The 25,752-nt window shown below is 45.3% G+C and overlaps 1 protein-coding gene across 1 annotated transcript in view; it reads left to right on the forward strand.

The window, feature by feature from the left end:
* Positions 1-25,752, forward strand: part of PTPRF (protein tyrosine phosphatase receptor type F) — a 254,792-nt gene that overhangs the window by 134,569 nt on the left and 94,471 nt on the right. Inside the window, 3 exon segments of the mRNA XM_086617772.1 lie at positions 8,207-8,395; positions 15,953-15,970; positions 24,816-24,926. Coding sequence (XP_086473898.1) covers positions 8,207-8,395; positions 15,953-15,970; positions 24,816-24,926 — 318 coding nt within the window.

A 25,752-nucleotide genomic window follows, 5' to 3' on the forward strand; every position in this document is an offset into this window, starting at 1 on the left:
CATCTTTGGCTTTGAGTTGGCTGTGGACATTGCTCTACATTGATGGCAGAATAGTGGGCTTGGATTTGGAGCCAGAGTTGGGTGGTCCTCACCTCTTAAGGGGCTTTGCATCACACTGCCCACCACTCTTAAGAGGCTGCGTCATCAGCTTGGAGAGGTTCTGCCCTATGGCACAGAGCTTGTTTAGCCTGAGTAGATAAGCTTCTGATATAATCTTATGTGTGGAGTTTTTTACCTCTTTTAGATATATTGGGCCTCAGTCTTGGAAAAACTTGAGTTTAGGACCAAGACTGCAAATATGACTGTCATTGCAAGGAAGCCAGCATGGAAAGCAAGAGGTAGCCAGGGTGACTGAAGTATGATGTGGTAGTAGGGATTTCGTATATGCCTTCTCAGACTGTTGCAATCTAATCTGATAAAGGTGTAAATAATTGTTTTCTTCCAGGATGGGTTGAGGTCTCCTAGCCGACAGCAGACTCCACAGCTAACACATGCTGAGCAGAAGTTGTTATTACTTAGGAAGATCACTAAACTAAGAACTGAAACAGTGGGTTGTAAGTGCAAACCTTTAATTTGCGCAAGTTTGTGACTGAATACTTCTGGTCTGCTCTGAGTCAGCTTCAGCAGCTGTTAATCATCTTTGTGTTGCCCTCCGTCAAGCACAGGTCACAAGCTGTTATCTGTGAAGGAGAGAGAGGAATTGCCTGTTCAACACTGAAGCTGTGGCTAGACTCAGTCATCTCAGCAGATCTTGCAGTTATGAAGACCCTGGATCAGAGGAGTGCAAGGCCATGGTAGTGGAAGTGCACTTTCTCCCCAGAGGGACCTTTCTCACACCTTCCTTTGGGGCTGTGGATAGGAGACAGTCATGCTGAAGAGTGAAAACTCTTTCCTCCATCAGTGCTTCTAGAGTTGTGGCTCTTTCCTGTGCCCAACCTGAATCTAGACTGTGTTAGCTACCCCGTGAGAAGCTTACGGGTAGCTATGGCTGATGTGTGGCTATGTCTGGTGTATCCTGGATGGCTTTGGTAGTGGCATGCTGCAGTGCTTCTCGAAGGGAAGGAGGACGTATTTCCTAATGGAGGGCTGGCCCTGGTCGGTTCCCTTGGGACAGGTCAAGAGGAATCATGAAGCCTGAAGAAAGGTTGTTCGGATGGTAACAACATCTCTAAGGGCTGGGAGAAACAATTTGTTTCATCCAGTCGGAATGCTGTGCCCCCTCAGGCCTGGAGAAACGAGGTTGCGCCCTGGGTGGGAGGGAGCACTGGATGCCAGTGCACGGCAAATGCAGGATGCTCAGCCCTGGGGAGGTGACCGTGCATTACCTTACCACTGCACATGTGGGAGCACCGTGAGAAGCAGTGCTGGGACTTGGCAGGAGCACAGGCTGAATCCGTGTCGGAGCCGGCTGGGAGTCGCTGCCATGTCTTGCTCTTGGGAGCACCTGCCTCTCTGCAAAACTGTCCTGCTGCCCTCTGAGATAAACAGGTGCTTGAGAATGGCCAGCTGTGCTACCGAGAAGGTATCGGTAGCTTGTAAATGGAGATAATTGCTGTCCAGCCGTGAAAGGACCATGTTAGCAGCGCCCTTCTGGCACTTGAAGGGTAGCGCTGTCTCCATTGGGTGTTTTATGGACTCATAACCCCTAGAACGAGCAGGTCCTGTGAGCTCCCACGCTGTGAGCCCTGAGGGCGGGAATCTGCCTGACAGTTTATCCTCTTCTGCCATGTCTAGTCTTGAATTTTTCTTGAATTCTCCTTACAGTACTTTCTTTGTTTTGAACTGACTCAGATTCTTTCTTTTGTGAACTGTTTTGCTGCTGCTGCTGCTGTGATCTTTCTAAGAGATAGCAAATACTTTGTTTACTGTAAGCTCTTGTGCAGTAATTCATGTGGTTACACCATGACACAGAGAAGTCCTTCTGGAGCTCATTTCCACACCCACCCATTCATCTGCCCCCTTCTCCCCATTTTCAGCAGGCAGCTTCAGCATGTTACATCGGTGTGATGTCATACAAAAAGGCAGATTTGTCATTAAAAGCCTTGTCATCAGTAGATGACTGTTTGTATTTTCTGCCTGCCTGAAAACTGTTTTATACTTACTAACCCAGTAATTAAGAATTTTCTGCCTTTGAAACAGGTTGGTTTCACTGCCCCACCTTTTCCTTAGGCAATTACAAGGCGGTGCCAATGTCGACGGGGCGTTCATTAGCCTGCATGAGACTTGGCTCCGGCAGCAAACACGTACAAACGCACGTGTTCCTCCTCCCGCTGCTCCCCACATGGACGGTAGCCCGACACCGGGCAGCCTTTGGAGATCATGAATTTGGATAATATTTCTGGTGCACCTCTGAGGGGGCTTTTGTAAGAAGAAGGATGCGGGAAGAGATCGTTGCCTCAAAATGGCTGAAAAATGCTCTTTGTGCAGCTCCAGCTGAACCTGAACAGAGCAGTGTCAGGGTTTTCTTATCATGTAAAATGATGCCGTTCTGCTGGGCCGCTGGATTGCTCGACTGCTTTTGCTTGTCTTGCGGTAATTGAATAGCCGCGCTGTGTAACCTGTGCTGAAGGAATTAGGGCTGTTTATTCAGCAAACAGATGTCCTGGATTGTGGCGTGCTTACGATCTTACTGGCTTGCATCTTTCATTAGTTAATACTACCAACTACCCAGGCTATCGTCCTTGCACTGATAATTTTGTGTTTGCTAATGCATTTTGGTGTCTCAAAGGGAGATTCGGAAGCTTGTAAAATCTGTGAAGTAATTCCATTGATCCGTCAAATACAAGTCTGTCAGTAGACAAGGGCTACCCCTGCAACATCCTATGTCATATTGCGTCAAACTGCCGCCCCTCACCAGGATCGGATCAGCCCTGGTGACTCGAACTGGGTGAAAACCCAGCCTGCATCACCAAGTGGTAGGGAACGTGTGAAATAGGTTTTGATACCTGTATCCTGCTCCTGTGCAATGCTGACCACAGTCAAACCTGTTTATCAGAGATATCTCTGCCCTCAATCCATTTCCCAGCTTGTCTCTAGCACTGCATGCTCCTGAGTGGCTTCAGATAGCTGGAAGAATTGAAAACAAAGCAGCATTGTGTTTTAATCATCCCTACCAAGGCCCTAAAGTTGATTTTGGGCTGGAAGTTCCTCAGGTGACACAGGCTGGCGGGAGCCAGTGGCCCAGATAAGTTGTTTCCTGCCCCGTGTGGGGATAAGACCACTTGAAATGGGTGAGAACACCTCTTCCAGTGGGGCGGTGGTTTTGATAGATTGTAAGAAATTTAACCTCATAGCTATAGCTGTAACATATAGAAAAGCCACTTCTGCTATTTCCAAATTATGTCGAGTATCATTATTTTCTTCTCTCTCGGCAGTGTGAACAATTGGACTCATGACACTGAGCAGGCCTGGCCTTTGTAGGAAGAGGAGTATGACAAATAACTCCCATAAACGTGTTTGCAGTTTGCACTATCGTTTCTAAAATACCGTTTCCTACGTTGACACAGGAGGTTCGCAGTGGTAGGGGGAAGATTTTACAGGTGCCAAGTCACGATATGACCCCCAAAACACAGTTGCGTGGCTGCAAGACAAGCAAGTGCTGTACAGGTTTTGTGTGAGTAGGAACCTGATATGCAACCCCTCCAACGTTCGTGTTCAGTGAGAGATTACAAGTTTTGAGCAAAATCCTGGGGGTAATCCTGCAGGATTCAGCCGTCAACAGCTGTGCTCCCCACAGACTCCTCTGCAGGCCTTTTCTGTAAGCAGCTGTTATCCACATACCGTTCCATGCTGGGGCTGATCCGTGCTTCTCATAAGACATAAATTGCAATTGCCTTCATGTCCTTTGTCATCACTTGATATTTGGAGTGATGCAGAAAATAAGGACACCCCAAGGGGTATATGTCTCATGGCAGCATGCTCAAGAAAGGTAGTTTTCTGGGGAGCTAGTGAATGAGCTACGTAATTGCAGCTGCTCTAAAGGAGGTCTCAGCTCCAGTTTGGGGCTGTGGGAAAGATTTTTTACCTTAGTTTTTCTCTTGAAGATGGGAAATGTGTGGCACAAAAGACCTGCAAGAGAAAGAGGGGGGTTAGATTTCTGTCACCTCGGAGAGGAGATTAGCAAAGGGAGCTGTCAAGTGAGCATGAGATATCCTCTGCACATGCTGTCATGTAGATGCCAGAGGGACATTCCTGGCTCCTTGGTGACTGCTGCTAGCAAGACCTCAGCCTGGTCATGGATTTTCCAAGTTTCGGTTTGTAACTGCAAAACCCACTCGCTTTTTTTTTTTTTCTTCTCTCTTGCTGTTTCCTGCTCCTTTTCCCCTTCTTCTCTCTTTTCTCCCTGCTTTCCTCTCTGTCATTCCTGCTTCTGCTGCTGTAGTCCATAGAGGGAATTAGAGCTTGCAACGCCCCAAAAAATCCTGCTTGTGCCTAGATTTTACTTGCTCTGACCTAATGCCTGCCCAGAGTACACCCCTTCCGAAAGTATCTGAAACCCAGAAAGAAAAACTGGTTTAGACAGTCTGCACTTGAAAGCAGATTCGTAGCCTGTTTTAATGTGTATTAAAAGCACACTAGCTATCCTCGAATAAAACCAAATGCTGACAAACTCATTTTCTAGAATAAGGGTATCCACATATTGGCATGAAGAGGAGGTTAGCTGTTACTGACGAGCTCCTTGTGCAGGCAAGTTAGTACAGCTAGCGAGGGCTGAAAGGAGCCGAGGCATGACTGAGCCTCATAATTAGACCTAGATTAGACTTTTGCTGGAGGGGAAGGCAAGGCAAGAACAGCTCTGAACTCCTGTTGTCGCCTGTAGTGTTTGAACACAGAGACATCCCTCACCGTCCCGGTGAAGTCAGCAACACCAAGCCCGGCTGGAACGAAGCCCCGTTATCTCTACAGGAGCGTCGCTGACAGGGCAAGTGTGGGCTTGTGCTGGGCTCTGCTCTGCAGTGTGACCAGCTCAGGTTTTCTCCACAACCACTCTTCTCCAGGAGGGTTTGGGGGGCTGCCAGAGCCACGCACTACATGGGAGACTTGGACTATCTGAGGTCTCCCATTTCATGATGGTACAGAAACTTGAGGCCCTTGGACCATCTCCAGAAAAGGCACTCGTCTTCCCCTTGAGCTTGAGCCCTGGACACCGTGACCTTGGCCCAGTGCAGGTTCCCTAGAGCTACCCCAGAACTAATAGCAGGTGGACACCAGCCTCTGGCTGTCTGAAGTGCCGTCAGGGATCAGCTGTCAGATTTCCCCTGGCATCTCATCACACAGTGATGCAGCCTGGGATTGCAACCTCCTGAAAGCACATTGGTGCTCTTAAATGCCAGCGTTGCCTCTACATTTGATTGACAAACAAGGGACCAAACAAGTCCTTGATACCTGTGCGTTTTTTTGGATGCCAGCATGCCAGCGCTGCTTGCTCGAGTTTTGGTGATGATGTGGCCATAGCAGATAGACAGGTTTAAATCTCCAGGTGTGCATGGAAACTGGGCTGTAGCGGTACCAGTGCTAGCCCAGGGAACCCGCTGGGGCTCTGACTACACAGGAGGCACCACTTCTCTACTACTGTCATTTGCCACTATAGTTTTGGGGCTTGTATCCAGTTAATAGGGAGAAGACTGTGTGCCACATGAGCCTTGTGTGCCTGCCTGTGCCTGTCTGTATCCAGCTCGGTGTGGGGTCTGGGGGCTGAGGGTCGTCACGTGGTGGTCACCCATGCCCTCTATCCATGTGTTGAGTGCCCAGCGTTCTCATCTGGGCTTTGTAGTGGCCTGGGTTTGCAGGGAGTGCATGGTATGGGAGCAGCACTGTATGTCTCTCTGAAGTCCAGAAAAGGCTTGATTTAAGATTTCTGGTATGGCAGAGAGCGCTTTGCTGCCAGGTCTCTGTAATCAACATCTTTCTGTTGTACCCAGTGAAGTCAAGGTTAGATCATGTATTTCTGCTGGTCTGTGGCTCATCACAAACTGCTAGTTTTGATTCAACAGTCACCTCCAGTGCAGCAGGCTGGTCGTGTACCTGTGGATCAGACACTGTGAAGGATTTTCTGATCTCTCTCGCTTCTGTGGGCAAAGGATCACTGCAGATGGGAAGAGATTTCTTGCACAAATGATGGTTTCAGATTTGCTTTTAGCTATGTACTGAGCCTTCACACAGACTTTGGACGGAGTTAAATGGGTGATACTTAGCTCAGTGCATTCTTTGTAAAATCTTGAGCAAACCAGAAAAGATTGTCAATGGTAATCATGGTGATTAGATTAGATCACTTCAGGGTTTCAGCCTCCCAAGAGTAAACATCTTCTTTCAATACCGTAAATAGCAAGGTGCTGCACTTTAGGCAAACTTGGCCTCAGTCCAAAGGAATGTCATTGTTTACTGCTTTTCCTATGCATCTTCCTTTGCTTTTCAATGTATACTATGCTGTACTTCTGTGTGTACCCTTCTTTTGTTTCTTTTCAGCCATATAGGAGTATGCATTGTGGTTGCTCAGTATTGAGTGCTTCTGTTGCTTGTTATTGAATGCTAGCTCTGGTGTCATTCCAGTTAAACTCTATGTACCTTTTGTCTTTGAAAATCAATGGAGAACAAATTAAAAAAGAACTAGTTTTCGTTGTACCTTTCATTTAAAAAAAAATAAATTCCATTTATGTTTGCTCATGATGAGAGAGGTTTCTAGGGAGGCTGGTCTGGGAGCCAAAATATGGTTTGTGCTTTTAATAAGCATCAGGAACTGGTTCTTTCCTTTAGAAAATCTTGGATGCTTCATAGTCACTCTCCTCTAAACAGAAAAACAATATTCCAGGGCATTGTTTTGTTTACAGCAGATGTTGCCTTGTGCTACAGAGTCTTGATTTGCAAACAAGTCAGGGGTCTTGGGGATCCTCCTGAGATCTTATGTAAGATTATGTAAGATTAGCCACCACAGGCTGTGTTTGTGCTGCAGGTGTGGCAGTACTGGTAGAAGGAAGCAGCTGAGTACCTTCCTGTCAGGAGTGAGGGGTATGGTTCCAGATGTGTGGTGATAGCAGGAAAAATCAGATTGCAGCAAGTTCAGACTCCTCTGGGACTTGGGAAGACGCTGAGGTCTTGTTTGTTTAAACACGGCAATGAGCTGGGAGTCTTGCAGAATTGGATTTGCCAAAGAAGGAGGTTTGCTCAAGTTCCCTTAAAACAGGGAAAAAAAGAAACATACTGAAAATAATAGAGGTTTTGGTGCTTTAAAAGCTTCTTAATGTTCTTCAAGTTTTTCTTTTTTCTGCGAAAGTATGTCCTTTTGATTGCAGTTCAGGCTTAGCAGAGTACAGTACATCTTGCCACAGAATGAGTAAATGAGCTCTGTTCTGCAGCTGCTATTGAATGACGATGTTGGAGCATGCCTTGGCTTATCAGTGAAGGCTGCCTAATGCATTCCACCCAGCTACCTGAGCGTGCTCTGCAGCAGCAAACCCAATTAACTGTTTTCGTACCTGCTGTGTGAATGGTTTTAGCAGTTACAGGAGTGCTTCGTTTTCTAGTATTTCAGTAAGACATGCCAGAGTGTGCTCTGGCCATTTCTCACACACCTCTGTTGTTCTCTGCAGCCCAGAAAATGCACCAGGAGCTTGCCACGGCACAGTCTGGTGAGGTGGCTCATAAGCAGAGTGTGGCTCATTAGCTTTACATTCATTAGTTTCTAAAAGCCTTCTGAATCAGATTTGGGGCATGAGGAAGAGATTTACAGTCTATCCTACCAGTGTGACAGAATGTTCCTAGTCAAAAAAGGAGAAAATGGGCCTCTCCGGACCATTCTAAGGGATTTTATTGTTTAGCTGTTGTTTTTCAAGATGCCTCAAACTATTTGGCTTTGTGTTTGTCTGTTATCTTCAACTCAGTCCTCCCACAAAAAGGCAAATACCTGCTTTTACTGAATTATTAACAACAATAGATGGAGCTTACGTATCAATGAAAATTATGGACGTTTCCCAAGGCAATTGATTTAAACAGAGTTAAATTTAGTGGAAGCTTCTATTGATGTAATGAATGCTCATTATAGAGCCTAATGTGCTTTAAGGGCTTGAAAACCTTCTCAGTAGGGAAGTCAGGCTGCTGTTTTCCAGCAGAGGCACACATGCTGTACCATGGCATTGCTGTCACTACAACCATATCCCATCACTACGCTTCAGCATTTCTCTTTAACCTTGTGTGTTTTTTCCTCTTGCAGAAGACCACCTCCCAGCTGGCTTCCCGACCATTGACATGGGCCCGCAGCTGAAGGTGGTGGAAAAGGCCCGCACAGCCACAATGCTCTGTGCTGCCAGCGGTAACCCCGATCCTGAAATCTCCTGGTTCAAGGACTTCCTGCCTGTCGATACTGCAACTAGCAACGGGCGAATCAAACAGCTCCGCTCGGGTAAGGTAGCAAAGCAAGTAAGCCTTCCCTACCTTCTCACTCTTCCTCCCTTTTCTCTTTACTTACTGCTATTATTTTTCCCTGAAATGCAATTCTAAACCCAAATGTCAATTTGATTTGAGCTTGTTTCTTTTACAATATAAAAACGATTTCTGGAGCTCATCCTCTCTGGCAGGTTATCCTGGCTTGTTAAAAGGAGACATTAGAGTGGACATGCCTTTTGGAACATCACCTGGATTCCTCCTTCCGTAGACCGTCTTGACATTGCCCCAAATCCTTGGTAGGCTCAGACATTTCACTACCAACTCAACAAGTCTCAGATATTTTTAATAGGAACATGGTGCAAATCAGAGCAATGAGATACTGGTTGAGATTTTACAATCGGCGGTCATGTGATACTTCACTCCTTACATAGAGTCTGCAAGACCATGCTCTGCTTTCTGTTGAGATCTTCTTCATTCTTGCTATGTGACATCATAAGAATAAAGAAAAATCCAAGAAGCCATAGTTCTGTGGATTTCAAAGGAAGGTGCACACAGTTTTGAAATATACCTTTTCTTCTGGATTTTTTGGTTTGATAAGCCAAATACTAGCTTTTGAAATACAGAGGGTTATTTCTTGTGGGTGGCTAAGAATGCACTGATTTTAGCAAGGAACTCTTGGTTTTTAGCTGTGCTGTTCAGTCTTCCAGGACTGTAAGGCCCATTAGAGAATTAAAGAAAATAAAGCGTTGCTTTATTCACTGATGAAGTGCAGCTCCCCAGCGTGAATTGCAGTGTCTATTTAACAATGTGGAGCAGCTTTAGTCTGGGCATAGAAAGCCCATAGTACCCTACACAAAGTACAGAAGAGAAGAGAGCTGGAAGAACTTTGGTCTAGAAAGGTCTCACATTAAATAAGGCAGACTGCCTTGCCTGGCCGCCATGTATCTCTGGGCACTCAAAAGCCATTTGTTATGAGTGCTACTGCCAGGGCAACACCATCTTCCTCCCAGCAAGGTGAACGTCTTGACACATTTCCCCGTAGCAGGAGCCCTCTGCGTAAATCTGATGAGGCTTGGATAATAAGAAGTAGGCTTGTACTTGGGGGAGTGGGTAATAAGACATCACTCTCATCAAAAATAGAACCCAGCCTGACACTCCTGATCCCACCTTGATGTACTAGTGAGTGCTAATTATACTAATGCATTTATAGCTTATGAAATTTCCCAGTGACCTTTAGCTTATCTCCCCCACAACATGGTTTAATCTTGATCTGTTTGTGCTGAAAGAAAATATCACACTTGTTAATTATTCTGAGAAGCTTTAGGAAGCAGCAATAGGGAAGTGCACATGGATGTGTTTCACTTCATAGCTGACTAAATCAGCATCAGAAATTACCATAAATGAGCAGCAAGGCAGCTCCTGATGCACTTGCTGTACGTTCTCCAGCCTCCTTTTCACAGGCACTTGGCTGCCTCTCTACCAGCTGCTTCACAAGTTTAGTGAGATAGAAAGTTTAAAAACAAACTAGTAAACGCTGTCACTGTGTCCAAGTTTCGCTTCCTATTCGCTGTTCTCGAGCAACATCTCAATTGAATATTTCACCTGGGATTCAGACTCTAGAGCTGGCTGCTTGCTGAAGACACAGTAATTACCAAGGGAGGTGTCAAGGGAACCTTTTAGAAATCAATGAGCAGCACACATTCTCAGACTCATGAAAGAAATTGATTAGCTCTCTGATGTAGTAAGGGAGGTTTCCACAGTTCAATGCAAGAGACTTCCAAATATGAGTGAAGTTTCATTTTCAGGGACCTGGTGATACGATGCCAAGATTCAGCAGGGCTCTGCTCCACCCTGGCATGAGTGGGGAGCAAGAAGTTTACCACTTCTCATGGGCCAGAGATTCAACCCCTACGTGCATTTGTGGCTTTTTCCTGTATTTGTAGTTGATACAAAGTAGGGCCTGAACTTTGAAGTGCCTGAGTCCCACTTACCTGACTGCAGTCACTGTGTGAGCAATGTGATGGGTTGGGCAGTCTCTGATCCGTTCTGCAAGGTGCTAATTGAGCTCTCCAGCACTACACCGTAGTAGGGCAGAGTTGTTTTTCAAAGAAAAGAGTATTTAAATAGATACCTCATTATATGGAAGAGTTTAATAGTTTGCAAAGCCTCTGCTCCATTAAGATCGTATCTTACAGCCAGCCTGCCATATCTGCATGAATGTCAGTTTATACTATCTCAATCTAAATATACGCTCATTTAATTTCATTTAATTAAAACCTAATAAAAGCTAGACAGATGTAATATAGTTAAAATAGCTACAGCACAGTGTGAGCCAAATATTGCATATATAGAGTGTCCGACCTTCAACGAGTACATAATATAATACTATTATTATTCATATGTACTAAATACAGGTCAGAAAGGTCACACCAGCTTTGGAGTCTGACTTAGAGAGGGGGTTGAGGGATGATTTCATTTCTTCAGGCTTCTAGTGTGGAATAAATAGCTAGAGGTAAAGAAGCAGCATGTTTGGGAAAGGTGCTCTCTTCTGACACTCACAGTTATGTGGGTTGGCAGTTCTCTGGGGGCTTCAGGCAGGTCTTTGAACTTGCATGCAGTCAGATCATGTGCCCAAAGGGACTCTGAACATCAGTTTCAAGAAGTCTGTTCATCTTCTGTCAAGGTACTAGAGGGTTTGTGGTTTAAGACAACCAAGCCATCCTCTTCAGCTCTTTTAACCCCAGAAGACTGGTATCTTTGTGACAAGGAAATACAGTTTGTAAATCTGCCCTGTATCCTACCGTCCTTACTAATTACATCTATATGTGTGTATATGCATTCTTCTCATTAAACCTTCTGACAGTTAGCGTAATTCTTTACATTTAGAGGGCTTTTTTCACCCTTTCTCTCCAATACATAGCTCTTTCCTCCCAAGTAATGCTCAATTCTTTTTTAAGGCCAGGTCTTGGGGAGTTTTGCCAGTACGTGTTGGGCTAATTGCTCTAGAGATGAGAACACAAACTAATACAGGTTTTCATCTCCATTATCACCAATGAAGGCAAAAGCAAGGTCTCTGGCTCACGCTGGTTTTAGCAAAATTCTCCGTTGCTCATTTGGATAATACTTCCCACCTTTTGTGGAGGGACTTCTTTTCTGCAAATGCAGTGACTCAGCACGACTGCCTGTTCTCCCCCACGGTGCACAGCTTCAGTCATCGCCTCTCAGTCATTGACACAGGATCTAAGGCCAGCTCTGGGCTGGGAAACTTCGCCAGCAAGCTTAACGCATTTAAAACCTGTTTGCCTGAACTGATCTTAAAACTATCTGGGCATTGTAGTATTGCAGGTAATGCTCATATGAGTCTGTCAGCAAGGGTCAGTGCTACACCTCTAACCGTTTTTTAAAATTAGTTCATGATGTGGCAGAAGCTTTTTCAGTATAGATCAGATTGTACTGATGCTTCACAGTTCTGTAAAGATTCTTGGATCACAAGCTCCTGAAAACTTCAAAGCAACTCTGATGGTACTCATACTCTCAAAGCTCTTGAATGCTTCCAGTGAGTTTCATAGTTGAAGAATTGCTCTTCCACCTTGCTCTTCAGAAAACTTATGAACAAAATGTCAGATTAGAATAAATAAATATTCTGAATGTTAACACAGAGGTATCTTGGCCATGTAAGGAAACTCTAGAAATTCAGGGAGCAGTGTCGTCTTTCATCTAGTAAAGAACCTGGTCTTACAACAAGTATCATGCTCTTTTAATCACCATCAGTTAACTGAGTTATGGAACTGTGCTCTAGACCCTAGTGTGGCTTTCAAACAATTAACTGCAAATAGAGTATCAGAGAGGGCTCTGCAGGTGACTTCAGTCACTCTCTGGAAAAGCGTAGGTGCTTCTAACAAAGAAGCAGCAGGAGCCGGCTCACCAGGTCATCTTGCTGGATTTATGCTCTCAGAGTTACGAGCAAGCATTTTCATTTTAGTCTTGATCCTGTAAGTAGAAACACTGTTTATCTGGAAACAAAAGGAATACCCAACATACACAGAACAAACTTGCAAAAGAGGTGATGCCTATCCCAGTGAAATGCCAGTGATGACCATATGCTGCTTCACTGGTAACACCCAGCAGTCAGTACCCAGCAGAAGACGTTCAGCTCCTGACAAGAAACAGCTTTGAGTTCAGACATCAGATGAGCATTGATTTGGGACAAAGTGTTTAAGGACAGCACAAAAGAACAGAGATTGTTGGGGAGTATTATCCAAAAGGATCAGGAAACACGCACAGGGATGGATGCTCTCAGAAAGGACTGACTGGACAAGGGTTGAAGTAATATCGTGGCCAGCCAGTTGACAGCTGAAGTTTTATGTCCTGGAAGAACCTATACTGCACATCAGTGTCTTGCTGTGTGAGGCACACACAGCAGTGATGAGATCCACTCAGACCTCCTGTTGCAACTGGTGGCAAATAGCCAGTATTCTCTGTAGTACTTTCACTTCTGAAAATAGTTTCCCCTAAAACTATGTTAGGAAGTAGCCGAAAGCACTGTTGGAGTTCTCTGGGATTCAGTGTTGCACCGCCTTGGTGCCCAGTTGCAGTCAGCAAGAGCTTTGGTTTCTCTGTTTGATGTTGCTTTGGAGTGATTTTGTGGTGGTTTAGGTTCCTACAAGGAAGTGGTGTGTTGATAAGTCTGGGGTGAGCTTGTGTCAGCAGGGTGGAGTCTCTTCTCCCATAGAGTCTCTCCTCCACACTGGGAAATACTGAAGCAAATAATCCCATGGGGTTTTCCAGTGTATCATCCTATGTTTTGCCGTGCTTTGAGTGCCTGGCTGTGTGCTGCCAGTACACAGAGGATGTCAGGGTCAACATTTGTTCCTGACTGAAGTGATTGTGTGGGGTGTTATTCAGTGTCTGTTACCACGAAGGGAAAATAAATTCTCCTTCCTTAAGAGTGTTTCAGACCTTTCAAACACAAGGAATTGGGTTTGAAGTTTGATCTTGGAGTGCCCTTTGCATAGAGTGGCCGTGATCACAGGGCACAAGTTGGCCTCAGTTACCGTTCGAGTGATGACACGTCTATCACTTCATGGACTGTTCTGTGTTAGCACTCTGTGGCCTATGTGCTGTGATTTGGTCCCTTTAAGGGACACCCTGAAAGGACAACAGCTGGAAATGCATCGTCATATAATGCGAAGGGCAAATGGAAACTTTTATTCCTTCTGGATGAGGAAATTTGGGGTCCAACAGAAGAGCCTTGTGCACTCTCCGTAACGGTGTCCTCTGAGTGAAGAGTGAATGTCTTAACTTTGCAAAGGTGAGCAAGACCCAGAACAAACACTGCGCTAAATACAGCAAACCTCTGTGCTGCTCCCACAAGGGTTGGCTTACATTCGGAGGATGGGAGGATTGGGACTTAGGGCAGGAAAAAATGAGCTAGTCACCCCTATGTTTTAGGGAATCTGCTTCAAGTATGCAGTGTGTCCTAGAGCTCTGTGTAGACAATCACGTATTAGAGAAAGGGTTTAGCCTCTACAGGGAGCAGATGTAAAGGTTTGCTGCAAATCTTTTCAGTTCTAGGGCAGAACAACAAACCCTAATTCAGCCAAATGAGAGAGGAGGAAGTCCTGTTTTCTGCCCCTTGGGTTTGTGCTCAAAGTCATTGCACCATTCTCATGGGAAGTGACACACTGTGGTGATGCTTTTCTTAACTCTGAGAATCGTGGAAGGGGACAGGGGGAGGTGGGGACAGGAGCAGGGAGGCCCTAGACCAAACAGAACAAAAATATCACTTGGCAAACTTTCCAAACAGGCAAAGAGAAATAACCCTGTTTTCCATGGCAGTGCTATTCCATGCAAGTATCTCTGGGTATAACTGTTCTGTCAAGAGTAGCAGTAGTTACTAAGATAGATAAATAAGCAGCAGATTTATTATTGCAAGAGACAGATTACTGACAACTTCAGTGACTGCAGGATCTTTCCTGATGCTTCAGTCATCTGTGGATAGAAAGCCTCAGAAAATATAACCAGACATAAAGTTAAAATGGGGTAATGTCATCTTGGCAGAGGAAAATGCTAAAATGAGTATTTTGAATTGCTGCTCCTGCTTAGAGAAAGGACTCTGCCTAAAGGAAGGGTAGTTAGGAAAGAAGAAGAATAAGCATAAATATTGTAATTACTTTTTAAGAGGCAAGTTAAACATGCTTAAAATATGCCTTCTTTGTATTTACAGAAATTCTTTTCTGTCTTTCTTTCCCATTGGGTGATCATTGTTGTGGATAATGGAATGAGCTGTAAATCTGAGATACACGACACTCTTGTATGCATACTGGTATTTATTAATCAATACACTGAACATGATTTGACACACTGTGTCCTGTTTAACCCTGTTTTTCTGTCTGTTTAAACTCCTCAGTTTTCTTTGGTAAGTGCTTGGTATTCAGATCCTACAAATCTGCATAAAACCAACACATACCATGAACTGCCTACAGATTCGATCTGCATGAATCTCTCCCTTATACTAACAGCCTTCATATGTGCAAAATAAGACCAAGGGGACAAAAGTGGGGATTAGAAGGGTTCCCTGCCAATTTGCCCAGCTGGAGCATCTCCCCTTCCATCATGCATCCTTATTGATCATACGCTGAACTCGAGACACTGACCAGTGGATCCTCCACTTGCTAAACACATTGACCTCATAAAACAAACCTTTATAGATTGTTGCAACAGGATAACTTAACCTCTCTCCCAGAGAAGCCCTCCTTATAAGATACTCTTCATTATAGCATGTAAAATTCTCCAGTGCCTTATAAAGAGGGTAGGGATTCCTTTCTCCAGCTAACATCCAAATTAGGCAGGAACAAGAGAGGTCTGGCTAGCATGCCGTTGTTACGTTACCAGAAACTACTTAGTTTTAAAATATTTCTGTATGTAAAGTTAGTTCTGCATGACACCCAATTTGTTTGCCAGAGGGAACCTGGTGCAAGGGTTATGCGAATGCGGAGAATGGCTCAAAACATTTGTTATGCTCTCCCCTTAGTTTAATTTCTTTAAGTGAGCAGATTTTGTCCCACTGGTCATTCTAACCTCAAAGCAAAATTGTACCTGGTGCCCGCAACCATGCGCTTTCCACCCCTCCTGCCCAGCACACTCACGGTCACACAGGCCCCAGGACACCCCCTCCTTGTTCTGTATGAGGAATGAAGGAGCACTGCACCATCTTCCCAACGTGTCCTCCATCTCAACTGCTTGAACAGTGGTGTGGGTGAATGCAAGGGGTGAGGCCAGCCAGCACCGCCACCTTGGCAGCTTAGTTCGGCCCCTGTTCGTGAGGGTGGTGGCTTTAATGGCAAGATGCAGGGCTGGATGCTGCACTCCGGGAAGCGATGAGCTTTACTAACCTCCTGAGAGTGTCACTCTGACTTTTATTGCACATCAGTTTCTTTTTGTTTACTCCTGTCGCGCTAATACAAATTCTAGCTTTAAAAAAACTTTCTGCTTTTTAGTTATAATTTTCTTCCTTTCCTCTTTGTACTAATGCTTCTCTCTAATCTTATTTGCATTCAAATTACCTCACCAGGTGGTACACCGATCAGAGGTAAGAATGCTGAAATGTGCCTCCAGTTGTCACGTCACTCCATCTCCTGTCTGCCTTGTCCCTTCTCCTCCGGTGTTTCTCATCTCCAGCTTTTACTCTCAGCCCTAACTCTGCCAGCGCTCTCGCTCATCTGCACTCTCCCACTAGTGTGTTTATTTGGTTGGGTTTTAGCGTGATTTCTTGTAGACTCATCCATTGCGATTTTGCACTGTTGGAAGGGGGTTATTCAACGGAAAGTTTGCAAACTGGAAAATGGTCCCTGGCCTCTGCCACGGGAGGGTTGACGTCTCCTGCAGCTCCTGCAAGTCTCTGAACTTCCTGCGCGGTTGTGGCCTCTGAGGTTTTGTGTCTAGGGGTTTTAGATGGATTGCTTTGGTGTAAGTGTAAGGAGGTAACATTTTCACAAGAGAACAGTCAAATTCTTCTCTACTGCTGCTGCTGAGCATGAATCTCTAATCAGAAGGAGAGAAGTTCTTGAAAGTTTGAGCAAATTTGGCTCTGGGATAAGGAGCACCTTTGTTTGCGTTCCCCATGTTTGCCTTTCAAGTGTGCTAACCCTGTAATGTGGCGGCGGAGTGGAAAACCACTGCCCCAGACCCCCCTTTCTGAGCTGGACATGCTGCTGTTGCTTCGCAGCACAAAGATTTGTTTTAAATAGATGAATCAGAAGCACATCTGGCTGCTTTAAAGCCTTCATTTATTAAACCCACCCCTGATTTGACAGCCCAGTGTGCACAGTCCCTGGCTGGTTTTCACAACCTGTATGCACCAGTAATGACTTTCCAATTGGAGCATTGTCTTTTCTAGCCTAAACACTCAAAGCTGTCCCTTTAGATTAACTTCAGCGTGTTAATCAGCATTACATGCTAAGGCCCTTCTGAATTCTCTTGTGATTTTGGTTACCCCTGTTGACTGACCCCTGGATTTCTCGACAGAATAACTACCACCTACAAATCAATATGACCTCATTTGTTCAGTTTTCCCCCTTCTCCCCTTTCCTCCCCATTTTTCCTGAATCACTGCTGGAAGTTAATAATCTGACTCTTTGGAACTGGTTCTGTTGCTGGGGGTTAATGTTTTCAGCTCCCGTTAAGTGGTTTTAGAGTAAATGTGAATTGCCGTTTGATGCGTATTTGCATTAAGTTGCCTCTGTAGCAAATCTGGGTCAGACTGCAAACCTTATTTTGATATGAATGGGCTTATATATCTGTCATTCCTCCCATCGGAATGCTGGAGATTGACAGCTGTGATGTTACAAGCTCCTTAAACTATTTCTTCATCTCCTATTTCTGCTGCAAATCCTAAAATGAAATGACAGATTGAATGCTAACTAGCCGAGCGCTCTGAGCTGCCAGCCGTGCACGCCGAGCGCGCAGCCGTCCCGGGGCCTCCCCGTGCGCTAGTTGTGCGCCCGCCCTGTCTGATGACATTAGTGACTCAGCACCAGAACCGCGTGGATGCTCCATACGTCCTGCTTGGGAACCGAACGCATCTCTGTGAAAAGAACCATCCATCTCATAAAACATAAGTTCCCCACCCCCTACCCACCCCCGTTGGAGTCCTGATGAGGTATTTTAAGAATGTTCTTGACATTATTTAAAATATATGTGTCCTGTTTGAATGTCAAAGATGACATTTCTGTGAGAGCAAACAGAAGCCACGTGCTGCTCTCTGGCTTCTCCCAGAGGATTTCTGTCAGCCTAATGCCTTTTATTTAAAACGGAGGTCATTGAATTTCTAAAGATAACAACAGATTAGATGAAAGTGCTTTTATGATGGTGAGGTTGTGTCCATGTAGAAGTGACTGTTCTGCCATGTTCTATACCCAGCTGCACTCTTGTTCCTCATTAAGGTAAGTTTGATGCTTTGGAATCCATTAATTTGGTCTGAAAGGAAGGGTGAACTAATGACTCTTAATGAGCCCTTTTGGTAATAATGTTTGGGGGAGGAAGGGGAGGTTTTGGGTTGATTTAATTGCTGCTGTGACTGTGTCGCCAGGAGTTGTGTGTCTGGTCGAGCGTTACTCAGGGCCTTTGTGCTGGAGCAGCAGAGAACCCACTCGCAGGGTGCAGCATGTGGTTAGCGAGAGGACGACCCAAGAAATTCTACCACGCACCCCTCCAAACAGGAGAAGATTTTTCTCTCTAAACACCTTGTTTGACCTTACCCGCCGCATACTTGGTCATTTCTGTCCAAGGCATCCCTGGCTTCCCTGAAATGGGAGTAGCTCCCATCTGTAATTCAGAATCTCAGTTTGTAGCTTCACTCTTTACCCCTCCGGGACTGCCCCAGATAGTAACTTAATCTTGAAATCCCTGTTTGTTCACCAGGAGGACATGGAGCTGGCAGATGCCCATCAGATTAAGCAATAGCTAGCTTCTTAAGGTGACCCACAGATAGTATCAACGTGTCCATGTTTAAGCAAGTTCTGCCCCATTCTTGTTTCTAAAGTAGAATATGAGATGTTCATTTCCAGCATTTCTCTGGAATTGAACTCGCTCAACCTTTTGTGAAACCTGGCTGCATTTTCCTGCCCCAGGCTGTAAGAGAGCAGAGCACGGTTGTGTTTCTGGTGGGTGCTGGACAGGCATTAGGTCAGATGCACATGAGGAGGTAAAGAAACACCATCATCTCAGGCATCCTCCCTCTCCAGTCAGATTTATTTGTTACTTTTGTGTCACCACAGGGAAATATCTGAGGTCCCTATACATAAGAGTATTTCTTCTGTGCAGACGTCAGCATAGCAGAGGTCTGTCTGAATTAACTTTAGATCAGCTCACTTGGGTGTCAGAAGCTGCCTGTCTGAGGAGCCAGGTAAACACCCACACTGACTTCTTGTAGCTGCAGCTAAACCCTTTCCAGTCCCGAGTGAACTGGTTTAAATATAGCTCCAGTATTTCGACGCTATCCTATGAGCTGGAGCGTAAAAGCTATCCAAAGAGATTAGAGGAAGCTAAAAGAATTTTGCTGTCTCTTTTTGAGCATGTGTTTGTACGTTTGATTGCACTTTGTGTATGATAGGATTTTTTTCCTGTTTCTTGAGCTTTTTCAGTCACAAAAAAAAAAGCAAAAGGAAAACAATTTAAAAATTAGAGGATATGCTTGCAGGAGCAGACAGTGTTGGGGGGAGGTTGGGTGGGGCAGTGCCTGGAAATGTTTGTAATGCCATGTTTCTTACTGTCAGGATTCAGATTGACTCATGTCCCTTTAGAAGCACACAGAGGTGTTACTGTGCATTTGACAGTGCTGTAGTTTTGCTTCTGACACAGAGTCCCCTGAGATTTCCTGTACCTGCTGATGAGAGATCAGAGCATCCCGAAACTCCACTGTTTAGGAGGAGACCTCCTGCTTCCGAGCACGTTGGGCCTCCTCTCCTCCCTCTCTGCCCAAGTCCGGCTCAGTGGCAGTGGTCTGGTGCTATCAGCAGCTGCCCGTGGTGCACAGGAGAGTGACTTCTCAGCAGCGCTGCCATCCAGAACAGGCCCCTTGCATGCCAATCGCTGGCCTCTTGGGCATAATGACCGTAATGAACAGTAACATTGAAAATATATTTGTAGTTATCTTGTTTTGCTTAATTGGCAGTGCTGATGGCTGGTGAAGGCTAGGTGCAATCCTCAATAACAACTGGGAGGTGCTGCTCTTATAAGTTACAAAAAATAGTGAATATGGGAAATGCTTATTTTCATTATTAGTGACTCTTGCATGATTTTGGTGTCTTCCAGTTTTTCACAGCTCCCATGGCAAGTGTTGGTTATCTTGGGCAGCAGGCAGGGTGTCAAACTCCAACCTCCTGATTGTCAGGGCTTCACAGTGACCCCTTCTCCACCATATTCACCCTTACAGGTCCTTGTTTGGTGTGGGCTTGCCTCTGGCCCTGCTCCACAGCTCCCCAGATTTTATTAGGAGGATTCTCCTTTTCTGGGAGGGAATATTTAGCAGAAGGGAGATTAAGACCCACACCTGAGCACTGGCTGAAGGAGCGACTAAGAACACTGCTTCAGGAAAAGTCAGGCAGTGTTTCTGTGGGGGGAGCTGGTGGGAGGCAGGGGGAAAGAGAAGGGAGGGATTTGGAGTAGCCACGTGCTCTAGTGTGCAGGGTGGGCAAAATTTATTTGTTCCCTGAGAGGAAAGGCCCTGGTCAGGTAACTGGTTTCATTAACATCCGTGTTGCAAGTCCTTTCCTTAGATGAGTGGTATGCCTGCAGCCTGGTTCCCTGACTTCTGAGTACTTACGGGAACACTTCATTCCATGTCTAATTTTATAACCAGGGCAAAAGGTCAGTCCGCACCTCTGAGCCGGAGGGGCTGAGGCTGTGAATGCCCTGCTAGAGAAACAGAGCTGCTCCCACTGCTGGGGATGGAGCTCTGACCTGAATAGATACAGAAGAGTGTCGCCCCAAGAGCTGCCACGTTTAGCTCCATGCTGTGCTGTCTGGGAGAAGAGAGCACAAGCACCCAGTGAACCACGGAGCAGGATTTCAGAGAGATCAGTTTGTATGGCAGCTCAGAGCGTTTTACGTTTGGTTTGTCACCCAGAGGAGAGAGTGACAAGCCCTCCGTGGCACAACAGTACCCAGCGCTGCCAAGAAGCGGCCCTTATCAGGACCTGCCTTCCCCATGCTCTATGCAGCGTGCTTTTTAAATGCTTCTTTTAACCACTGTCACTGCAACTAATGACTCTGCCTGAGCACAAGTATATTTGAATAGATCAGTATCTTAGAGGGCTGCTAAGGGGGCTGCTGTCTGTGCCCGAGTTTGAAGAGCAAAAGAAAAAGCTAGGAGAGGAGGGAAGGGACTGGCAAGGAGATACCAGCACAGAGTAAAGAACCTATAAAGGATGCTTGTCAGTCAGCAGGGCAGGCTCCTGCCCTCAGCCTCAGAAAGCTCTGCCTTGTCACCATTCTCCCTGGCACTGGAGAGCAGCCAGGGTTTTTTTCTCAGGAGCTGTCAGCTCTCTGATAAGCCGAGATGTGTTATCGGGAACAGATCTGAGCCGCAAGCGAGAGCAACATGACATCTCGGTGTGATGAGGAATGGCTGCCCCTCTTCTGCTGGAGCCCTGCTGTGGTTCAGGGTGCTTAGGAGGCAGCAGAGGTCGAGTGGTGCTCAGCAGGGAGAGGTTTCGTTCTGATGCGCACATACTCCTGCACAGTCCCACAAGCTTCCAAACAAGCTCTTCGCTGTTCCTCTCTGTACACATACGCACGTCCTGATGGTAGGTAGTCCTCATGCATCCACTGAAGCTGTGCTCTCTGATTGCACATCAGGGCTCAGCCATGCAAACAAGAACAAGGCACCTGGCACTGGAGCACTCAAGTAGTCCATATGACAAGTCTGCAGTAACATCCTGTGTAAACAAGACCTTACTCAGCAACTTGTGCAACATAAATCCAAAAGTAAAGAATAAAAGTAAATCAGCCTTCCTAGCCCTGGTTTGCAGAGGCGCAGAAGATTGTAAGATGAGATGTTGACAGGGCTAGGAATAGAAATCAAGTCCTTTGCACTTGTCAAAGCAAAGAATTCATTGCGCTTTTGAGGGTCTTTGGATGCAGCTTCCATGAACTTCAGGGAAAGGACCTACTCAGGACTCAGTTCTTCCTTTGCTGTAGCTCCTCGTGTCCTGTCCAGCCTAGACTTGAACCCTCCAAGAGATGAAGCTATTGCCTTTCTCTGGAATGACTGAACTAGGCCCTGGAGGATTTTACACTTAGGGAGTTTTTCCCCAAGGCTCAGATGCATCTGTGTCTCCAGCTTTCTGATCCCAGCAATAGCTGAGCTTCTTAACTTTATTCATAAATCTCGGTACACTGAGAATACTCTATACTTTCCTGTATCCATCACTTACTTGTAGGTTGTCCTTCAAGAAAACCCCTATTGTCCCGCTGACTGCCATCCGTTTGCCATGATCCTTCCACTTTCTGCTAGCTGTCAGCTATACTGCGGGATCTGTATGTTTGTCTAATGATGATTTATTGCAGTAACTGTTTTCTTTCTGGTTCAGTTGAGAGGTTTGCATTAACTTCCTTCTGCTTCCTCTTGCTCCTGACGTACCATCATTTGAACAGTTGTGCCAATCCTGACAAAACCAGAATCCCTTGCCCAGTGTTCCTGAGCAGTTTGAGGGCAGTTGCTGACACGTTACATGTTTATAGTATGATTCTAGAAATCGATCTGCAGTGGCTGCAGAACTGACAGGCAATAATACAATGTAATCTGAAACTCCCCTCTGCCTTCATTTTCTTCATCCTCTTATGTTTTTCTGTTCTCTCTCCAGCACTGATATTGAGGTCCCTAGAGATAAAAAATGGTTTGACTACTCGACATTTAAGAGACATGGTGATCACAAGTATAAAGGGTATAAATACCAGTGATATGTATTAAATGGCTAAAAGGAGCATATAAAAAGATATGTGTTCATGGCAGAATTATCTAGGGATCTTACTTTTTTCGAGGCAAGCACCACTGCCTGTCACCTGAAGCTGGCTCTGCTTTCAGCCTAGCCAGCTGATGAGGGCTACAGGCTAAATCAGAGACAGGCTCTTCCTCAAGGTGACGACATCCACTCTTTTTTGTTTGGATTTTTTTTGTTGTTTTTTTTTTTTAACTTTGGGTATGTTTTGCAGCAAACAGCTTTTCCCAGCCAAGCCGGATGCAGGCACTCAGAATGAATTCTGCAGTACATGCATGCCCACAGAGTAATGAGCAGAAATTAAGAAGGGGATAATATGTTGTGAGTTCCATGAAAATCTTCCTGACAGAGAGCATAACCAGGCTGTGGCATCAATTCCTTGAGGAAGTGGTGAAAGACCTATCACTTGGCACATTTAAAATGGAATTGGACAGAACACAAGTACATTTACAACAGGGAGCAATCCTGCCCTGGCCCCTAGGGATGCACAAGATAACCTAATAGGTCTTTTCCATTTCTAGAGTCTCTAATTCTCTGTGTCTTGTCAATGTTGGGAAGCTTCCTCCTGCTTCACTGCCTGTCATGCTGCTGTCTGCTTGAAGGTGTTTTTCCCAGACAGCATGTGGAAATCCAGCGTTCTCCCCGAATTAAGCAGCAGTGCTCGTAGACTTTGGCCTGTGGGGTGTCCAGAGAGTGCCATGGCTAGGGAAAGCTGACAGGTCCTTTTGTTAGTAGGTGGAAAGACTTCTGCAAAAAACTTTCTCTGTCTAGCTGAAGCCTCATTTCCAGCACTAATGCAACAATAGAGAGGGCTCTGTACATCATTTTTATTATATGGCAGAACCCGAGAAAGTTCATTTTTTTCCCATGACATATAGACTTATGCTACAGTCTCAATTTATCCTTCTAAATAATGTAGGTGGCAGTGGTTGATTCACATTAGTTTTTCTTCCGTTCTGATGATATGAAAAACTGAGTTTGACCTCTACAGCTTGAACCGGCAAGCAGGGAGAAGGCAATTTCACCAGCTGTTCTCAGTGCCGCTCTCAGTGGTCGTTTTGAACCGTGGCAGGCAGAAATGAGTTCAAATCCTTACAAGCAAAGGGGTTAATGTTTTCTTTTAGTTCAGTATATGGTTTGTGAGCAGAGTTCTCTCCTTTCAGGCAATCCTAACCAGCAGAATGTAAGCACTTGGAGGCACTTTAAAAATTATTCCCACGTTGCCTGGGGGAAGCAGGCTGAGCACCAGCCGCTTCAGTGTCTGGCCAACGGCTGTTCACTCCTGCAGTGCCAGCTTGCTCTTGCTGTCATGTGCATCCTGCTTCTTTCTTTCTCTGCGTCTCCGTCTTTGAGTCTGCATATGGTGCCCAGTTAGGGGCGTTTAGATGCTACTGGTTTTGCAGTCATCTGTGCTAGGCAAGAAGCAAAGCTGAATGAAAGACCAGCCTCCTAGGCCAAGCAGTGCTGGACACCAGTGGAACAGGCTGAGCAGATGAGAGAAAACCACCTCAGACCAGCGCTCACTTCCACATCACGGGTGCTCTACAGATTGCCCATAGAAATTGCTACTTTGTGTGCTCTGGCGACTATTGCAGTTGTTTAGATGTGCTCATCGTGCATCTGGCACTTTTGGGACAGGATCAGATCGTGTTCCAGGACATGCAGTCTGGGCTAAGCAACTATTACTGACCCAAAGCTGGAGGAGCAGGCACTGCTCGGACAAAGGAAGGGTGGCTTTCACACAAGCACCACATGGCAAACTGGGTGGATTGCATTGGTGTATATGCTTGATGTCTCAGACAGAGTTTCTAATCTTTTTGCATCACATCTAATGAAATCTGAAAGGACAAGGAGATCACTGACGTGGAGAAAGCTGACGAAAGGCAAAGTGTTTTCTCAAAAGGGGACATCCGTTGGAAGGAGGGGTGGTGAGGTGGGAGAGATGGGGCTGCCAGTTTCTGCAGGAAGATGGCAATTTGTTGAGCATTTAGTAGGCTTTGTGTGCATCAGATAAGAAACAAACAGCTACAGTTAGTGTGCTTTGTGCTGGGCTGTTTTGATTAAAGGCTTATTAAAGGTCCTTTTATTAGACAGGAGTCTCATACAAAGCTGTAATTAATATGTGTGTATGTGTATGTTTTTTTCCTTTATTGAAGCAATGAATTTAAGTGTTTGGGGTAGTTGGAAATATATCAGTTACTGGTTCCCTGTATGCTAAAAAAATAACAATAATAAATTTCCAAGCTTTGAACAGCAGACTGGGTACATTTTGGCTGCATGCTGGTACCCTGTGGGTCCAGGGAACACCATCACAATATATTTATCCAGGAGGATACTTTAAAAGCGTGGGGCATGGCCTTCCTTTTCTGAGGCTGGCTGTTCAATTACCAGATTTGACATAACCTGAATTGTCTGTGTCATCTTGTTTGTATACAGGAGCTCTGCAAATAGAGAACAGCGAGGAGTCAGACCAAGGCAAATATGAATGTGTTGCAACCAACAGCGCTGGAACCCGCTACTCTGCCCCAGCTAACCTTTACGTTCGAGGTAAGAGCAGCTTCCACTCAAGGAGGTCACTCTCCTCCTGCCCAAAAGGCTCCATGGCTTTCAGTGAAGGAGTGTGCTCCCTGTCATAGTGCCCTGATCACACTTTGTAGTTTTGCTCAAAAAACAGCAAGATCTTTGATCCACATTGGGTTTGACTCACATTTCTGAAAATCTGGTTTTGCTCTTTACGTGATGTTATGTAAAATGCTGAAATGTGAGTGGAATTGGAATTCGAATTCCTTTCTCCCTTGAGCTCCTTGACTTTGTGTCATAGTTATTTTAATTGAGTGCTTAATCCTCTTAGTATAAACTAACCTTTGGTGGAATAGTTTAAAACTGGTCATACTGTGGAGAGTAAGAGGTGCTCAGCTATAGGTGAGCTGATATTTAGGCATCTGCTTTGGAATGTGTATCTTTAAAAACTGAACAGCTTTTTGGAGTTGTCGTAATCCATCTTACATGCATCAATGATTGAGCCTCTGGGTATTAATGGCTCACACTGGGAACCTGCTGGAAATTAGCCGCAATTCATGTAAAGTGATTTTTCTAATGGTTATGCTATGTTGCCCATTTAAAACTGTTTTCAACATACCAGAATAGCTAGGTTTTACATGAGGACAGTCTCCTGCCAGTTTTCTTTCTCTACATTGAAGATGTTTGAGTTAGCTTGGAGAGAAGCAAGGGCTAAATTCCCTGTACACTTTCTGTTAATTTCAGCAAGAAAAAAACACACTGCTTCATGTGCAACTCTGTATAGCCAGAGCCACTGATCAGGAACCCCTGGGAAGTGTAGTTTTGGATTTTCCCAAGATGAGAAAGAGGATTC

The sequence above is a fragment of the Tauraco erythrolophus genome, chromosome 10 (genome assembly GCF_009769465.1).
Source record: "Tauraco erythrolophus isolate bTauEry1 chromosome 10, bTauEry1.pri, whole genome shotgun sequence".
Lineage (NCBI taxonomy): Eukaryota > Metazoa > Chordata > Aves > Musophagiformes > Musophagidae > Tauraco > Tauraco erythrolophus.